The 6,026-nt window shown below is 35.6% G+C and overlaps 1 protein-coding gene across 1 annotated transcript; it reads right to left on the bottom strand.

Annotated features, from left to right (window-relative positions):
- Positions 1-1,111: 1,111 nt before the first annotated feature.
- LOC119643249 (glycoprotein-N-acetylgalactosamine 3-beta-galactosyltransferase 1-like) lies at positions 1,112-5,154 on the bottom strand. Its single transcript, XM_038042593.1, has 4 exons — positions 3,052-5,154; positions 2,888-2,984; positions 2,542-2,820; positions 1,112-1,453 (listed from the first exon to the last, which is right to left on the bottom strand). Exons 1-4 carry the CDS (start codon positions 3,639-3,641, stop codon positions 1,244-1,246), a joined length of 1,176 nt encoding a protein of 391 aa, XP_037898521.1. The 5' UTR covers positions 3,642-5,154; the 3' UTR covers positions 1,112-1,243.
- Positions 5,155-6,026: the final 872 nt, after the last annotated feature.

Below are 6,026 nucleotides of genomic sequence, written 5' to 3'. Positions count from 1 at the left end.
CTCCCCGTCTTATTTGTAGCTTTTGTGCTACCAGCTCTGTCAACGATGGAGGAAACGCTAATGTTCTTTGCCAGCAAAGATGGAACGCTCGAATAAATCAACGTATGAGATATAGGCGAAGATGGAGGTGAAGGACCGCACGCTACACTACGAGTTGGTCTTTTACAGGCAGAGGCACTAGATCAGAGCTCTAGATAGCGGCACCCATCGAACATTGCCTTAATTTTTTCAATCTTCCCACACCATGAGATTATCACGTAACTCAGAAAACCCATTGTCTCCGTAACTATCAAAAACACAGTAAACAAAGATATTTAGAGAGCTAGATAGATTATAAGAAAGAAAAAATTTTTTTTTTACGAAAACGAAGTACCCCAATTGCCAAAAGCAAAAACTTGAGTAAACGAAATATAATGTTACTGAAAGAAAAGGAGGTTTTTCGGTTCTTCGGATTATTTATCAGCAAGTTAGAAAGTAACGTTCGTCTAAAATTATGTTTCTTTACTTCAATGATCATGGAGCATTACTTCACGTTAACTACCATTCATAGCCAATAGTGGATGGCTTGAGCCTAAGCTGCAGCTTCACAACTATGGTTCCAAAGCTCTTTACAAACTAATCCGCCAACGTCAAATACTGCACCAGGTCAGACATCCTAAAATTAATTTACGATTCATTTAGGCACGATACAAAAAGAAGTAGATAGGCTGAAAAAACACTGGTTTGACAATGCTTCAACTCAAATTCAAATGGACTGATAACAGACGGACAGACAAGCTTAGATCGATTTAAAAAGTGATTTCGAATCGATCGCTATAATAAAAAGTCAGTCTATTTAAGCCCTTCGGGTTATTACATACGTTCGCGCTAATTTAATATACCCTGTAACACAAGAGTAGAGTATAACAACTGTAAATTGCAAACGAAATTGTTTACTTACAAATCGGTGGAAAAAAGGCTTTCCGAATACGTTTTAGGAAAAATTGGCAAAATGCTCGTGTTTTTCCCCGAAAAATACGTGTTTGCTACAGGCTTGTAAACGAGACAGAAATGTTAATAATTGGCGCCACAAAAAGAAGAAATTAGAACTAAACAATATAAAAATACGACATTTTAAATCAGCAACGTTCTCCTTTCGCTACGTATAATTATGTAAAAAGAAGAGAAGTCTGCGTTTTATTTGACAATAAGTTTAATGGTGTGCGTATGATATTTGAAATCACAATTTTAAAAAATTTTGTTTTTAGTATAAATTATTAGACTGTAGCAAATTGTCTGAGACCTCATTTCGCCATTTTTCCAGCAACTTACTAGTGTTCCTTTTGAGCGGTAAGTGATGCTCAATGGATATACCAAAAGCGTTGAGATTATAAATTAAATACTCTAACACATACATATAGTCTGGCTGGATGTAATGAAACGAGATAGCATTATTGGAGCAGCATCTTAAACCCTAAAAGAAAATAATAGAATTCAGTTACGAAAGCATTTTTTCAGTTATACGGATTTGTGGTTTTCGAAGTTTTAGTTAGATTAGATTAGATCCCTGATCAAAGTCACTTGTCCCTTTTGGTTTCATAAGCTTTCACCTATCATCGGCATTAAAATTTTGGTCTAAGGGACTGATTGTCAAGAGATTTATTTTGCAAATTTTAGGGAATATCAGCATAACTTGATTGAAGAACTTAACAAATAAGTTGGATATAACTGTAACAACTAAAGATGCTACATCTTTATCAGGAGTAGATGATGGCGAAGGTCCTACTCCTCTTTTTGGAGTTTGCGAACATCTAAAAATATTTATGATTTATGACTTCATTTGTCTAATGTGATTTCTATGAACGTCGCCGGAAGTAGTGCGTAATAGTGGTGGATTTGGAAGTGGTATATTCATGTTGAGACAAGGTTATATTTTTTATTTTTCTATTTTCGAGGAAAGTGCAGAATTTAAAAACGATGTTCTTCAATAGTTCTTTTGAATATAGTGCAGATGTCTACTTGAATTTTATACTGATACTGGAATATTTGAACGATCTTCATTAGAATCAGAAACATTTCAAAAATAGCGGCAAATAAGAGGTACAGACCGGATAATCGAATATGGGAAGTTGCACTGTATACTATATTATGAAATGTATTTCGATTTTGGTTTTAAAACATTCCACCTATAGGCTTTTTTTCCCAACTCTGCACGAATCTTCACCACAAGATGACATTTGCAGTAAAGAAAACCCGTACGAATTTTTTGAGTTTTGAATATCTATGCTTCAACTCGATTTCTTGCTTTTAATAAAATATTCTATCAACATGTGAAAATTATTTGTCGTGTAGTGGGTTCATGGTACGACGTACTTGAATCTGATTTTAAAAAAACCATTGCGGTTTACTTTGATCGCGGATATTTTTAAGTGTATTCTAGATACGGAACGATAAGACGACCATCTGATATTTTTTATTTTCGTCAATTGTTATCTACCCATTCTCTGCATTTGCATTTTGCGCAATTTTATGTTTATTGTTAATAGAATTAATAATCCTTACAGCTTTAGTCGCATAAAAAATGTAGCGCCAATACCAGCTCGATTTATTCTTGGGTACGATAAGGTCATGCAGCCTAAACGGGAAAAATCGGCCACGCTTTTGATCATCCCGCGAATCGCCAGCTACAACGCCAACGTTTTGTAAACAATAACCCATTTGTTCGTCTTCCGCACCGCCTTTACTTTGGCGACATATAGTACGATTAGGATAAGCTTCCAATGCAAACCTACGTAAAGCTTCCTTGCTTAAGACGTAACCAGCCCCACCAGACATGTAGCCCTGGGAACGAGAAGAGCGCATGTGCAAACATATTTATGTAACTGTAGTTCGACTTAAATGACAATACCTGTCTCACATATTTTTTGAATTTACAGCCGAAATAAACTGGTGCATCCGTAGAAAAAGAGTAGAGAAATGCTCGCAGATTTTCTAATATAACATAGCTACATAATTAAAAGCAATTTCCTCTTTCTTTTATATTAAAATGTAAATATTTTGCTTATAACTTACGTGTCATCGTCGGCCTTCAGAAACCAATCACCATCATCATAGTGATTTTCATAGATGTATTTCATTGCTTCTCTTGTCTTGTGCCATAGATTTCCACGTCCTTCGCCTACTGCCAATTTAATTGTTCCTAACTCCTTATCTTCTGCTGAACTCATAAAAAGTAATTTATTGCATCTCGACCCCCAAGTACGTTTCACGTGTATGGCCTTTTTAGCATGGTTTTTGGGTCCCGTCAAAATCCAACATACTATTCTAATTTCACTGAATAAGCGATTCGCCAAAGTTCGATTTACTTTACGTTGTTGACGTTGATTTGAAAACTCAATTAACTCGCCGTTTTCCGTTAATTGCCAAGCTTGCAAATTTGTACTATTTATGACATCTTCATTATCTCCGTAGAGTTGATAATTAACTTTTGGAGGGTTTTCACAATTTGATAATTTTGTTTTCATAGATGTAGAGATGGTGATTACCGGCGTTATTTTACAGTTTGTTGTAAAGAGAAGTTGAGCAAACGCAAAACCGAGCAGAAAACCCACTATAAGGGTCACGAACATCTTAAACGGTGACATATTCCCTTTTGACTGCATAATGCAATTATTAGTTTCACTTTGTTATCACCATTTTTCCTACTATTTTTAAAATATTCTTAAAATTATTACTACTTTTTGGTGGGCCGTGAAAACGCAACGTACTTCAGAAATATATTGAACGATTTAATTGTGCTCTTCACATTAAATTTCAAGCTTTGTTTCTTTGTGCTTCACGATCCCAAAAAATTCAGCTGAAAGCAGGGAAGTACGTTTTGAAGCTTAGGTTGTGCTAGTCGATTGAGGTATTGTCAGCATATTTTTTGTGTTAATATCGAAATACCATATGATGTCGAGGCATTAAAATAAGCGAAGGTTTGCAAAGAATATTAAATGGGGACGTCCATCCGACGGCGTGTAAAGTTTTGGAAGCGATAAGAAACTGTAGACGGTTAAATGATCATTACAACTGCAAACGAAAATAAAATGTTCATTTCGCGAGAAAGATAGACTTTCCATTTTTGAGTGAAACTAATCTCGATCAAACATTGCTAACTAACTGAAAGCAATGTGCATCTTAAAAACTTATGCTATCGCTGGCAAGGCAAAAGTAGCTGTATCGCATTAGCAATCGTTTAAGTGCGTGCTCTATGATTCTCATTATTTGCATGCGCAATAATTCTGTTAAGTATTTACCGCCGCGATATCACATTATATTGACAAAGTACACATTCCTATAACCTAATAACCTATGCGCGTGTTTGGTTTGGTATGCATATTTGTATGAAGGGAAAATCTGATGATGAGATAATCAATTTTACCTTTCATCGTTTACATTAGTTTACATTTAAAATTTTTTTAAATAGATCAATAAAATCATACATTTTGTGAATATTTGTTCAATAATCTTTTCTTTGAATGAGCTTAAAAGTGGAAAATAAATTTTGTGTTAATTACTTTTGTCAACGTGATTGTGGTGAAAATCATCACGTCGAGGATAGCGGCATGTTTAGGTCGTAACCAACTCAATTTGCTTGTTGCATTCTCCTTCCTAAGATCTTTAATTTACATCCAGACGGAACTGTTAAGGTAACCTTCATCAGATCCACCTTATTTAATTTGAAACTAATCCACAAAGCTTGTTGCATTCGACTTTTCAAACGCTTCTATATGACACCGATATCGACGGGTTTGCTAAGAAGGTCTATCGCTTTGTAGAGACCGTCACTTTGAATATATGGAAAAGCTGAAACGATACATACCTATTTAGCATATATAATACGCTAAAAATTATACTTCATTTTCATGAAATTTCTATGAAAGCGTCGATTTTGGAACGTTAACTGACGTGATCTATATTTAGCATATTAGATTTACTTATTAAAGATTTTATTATTTTTCACCGATGTTTGTCACACAAATCCAAAAATTACACTTTCTTGCCACATAAGGTTTTACTTTTTTTGAGAACCTCTACATAGACTAGACCAATTCTGGTACGAATAATTTGTATGCCGAATTGATGCTATCGACTCCTTTTCACCGTAAAACGCATTTATTTATAAGTAAATCTTATATTAGTTTGGGCAAAAATAAATCCATTATTTTTTCGGTAGATGGCTGCACTGATAGATTTCTCGTAAAGTATCGATCAAACAATTTCAGATTTATGCTCGTTGGATAGGTGACATTTCGCAGTAAAAAAAATTCTTTTGCTGTTTTTTGTTTGGTGCATTCAGTTGTGAGTTACAGCGTGTTAAAAATGGAAGTGAACAAAGTGAAAATTGGGTACATTTTACAGTTTTTCTTTGACAAAGGCGAAAATGCAAGCCAGGCGGCTAAAATTGTGAATGGTGTTTATGGTTCCGATATTGTAACAGCCAATTATGTGCAATTTTGGTTTCGTAGATTCCGTTCAGGAATTTTTGATGTTAAAGATGCACCTCGCACAGGTAGGCCGGTCGTCGAAAATGTCGATAAAATCGGAGAAATGATCGAAGTTGACCGGCATATTAGCAGTCGTAACATCGCCCAGGAGCTAAAAATCGACCATAAAACAGTTTTAAACCATTTACACAAAGCTGGATTCAAAAAGAAGCTCGATGTTTGGGTGCCACACCAATTAACAGAAAAAAACATGATGGATCAAATTTCCATCTGCGAAGCCTTGGCCAAACGGAATGAGATACACCCATTTCTTAAACGGATGGTGACTGAAGATGAGAAATGGATCACATACGATAACCCTGTGCGAAAACGATCGTGGTCAAAGAGCGGTGAAGCACCTCAAACGTCCAGGAAGGTTTTGCTATGCATGTGGTGGGACTGGAAGGGGATGATTTATTATGAGTTGCTTCCATATGGCCAAACGCTAAATTCTGATCTCTACTGTCAACAGCTGGACCGTTTGAAGATAGCGATTGACCAGAAACGGCCAGAATTGGC

The sequence above is a fragment of the Glossina fuscipes genome, unplaced genomic scaffold, assembly GCF_014805625.2.
Source record: "Glossina fuscipes isolate IAEA_lab_2018 unplaced genomic scaffold, Yale_Gfus_2 59505, whole genome shotgun sequence".
Taxonomy (NCBI): domain Eukaryota; kingdom Metazoa; phylum Arthropoda; class Insecta; order Diptera; family Glossinidae; genus Glossina; species Glossina fuscipes.
The sequence above is the reverse complement of the archived record's forward strand: the minus strand, read 5'-3'. Positions and strand labels throughout refer to the sequence as shown.

What these genes read in the sequence shown, in the direction of transcription:
- LOC119643249 (XM_038042593.1), bottom strand. Translation starts at nt 3,641, where the DNA reads ATGCAGTCAAAAGGGAATATGTCACCGTTTAAGATGTTCGTGACCCTT. An exon ending in CTGAAGGCCGACGATGACAC is followed by an intron (nt 2,985 to 3,051) that starts GTAAGTTATAAG and finishes TTAATTATGTAG; the next exon opens with CTATGTTATATTAGAAAATC. An exon ending in TTTTTTATGCGACTAAAGCT is followed by an intron (nt 1,454 to 2,541) that starts GTAAGGATTATT and finishes ATTTTCTTTTAG; the next exon opens with GGTTTAAGATGCTGCTCCAA.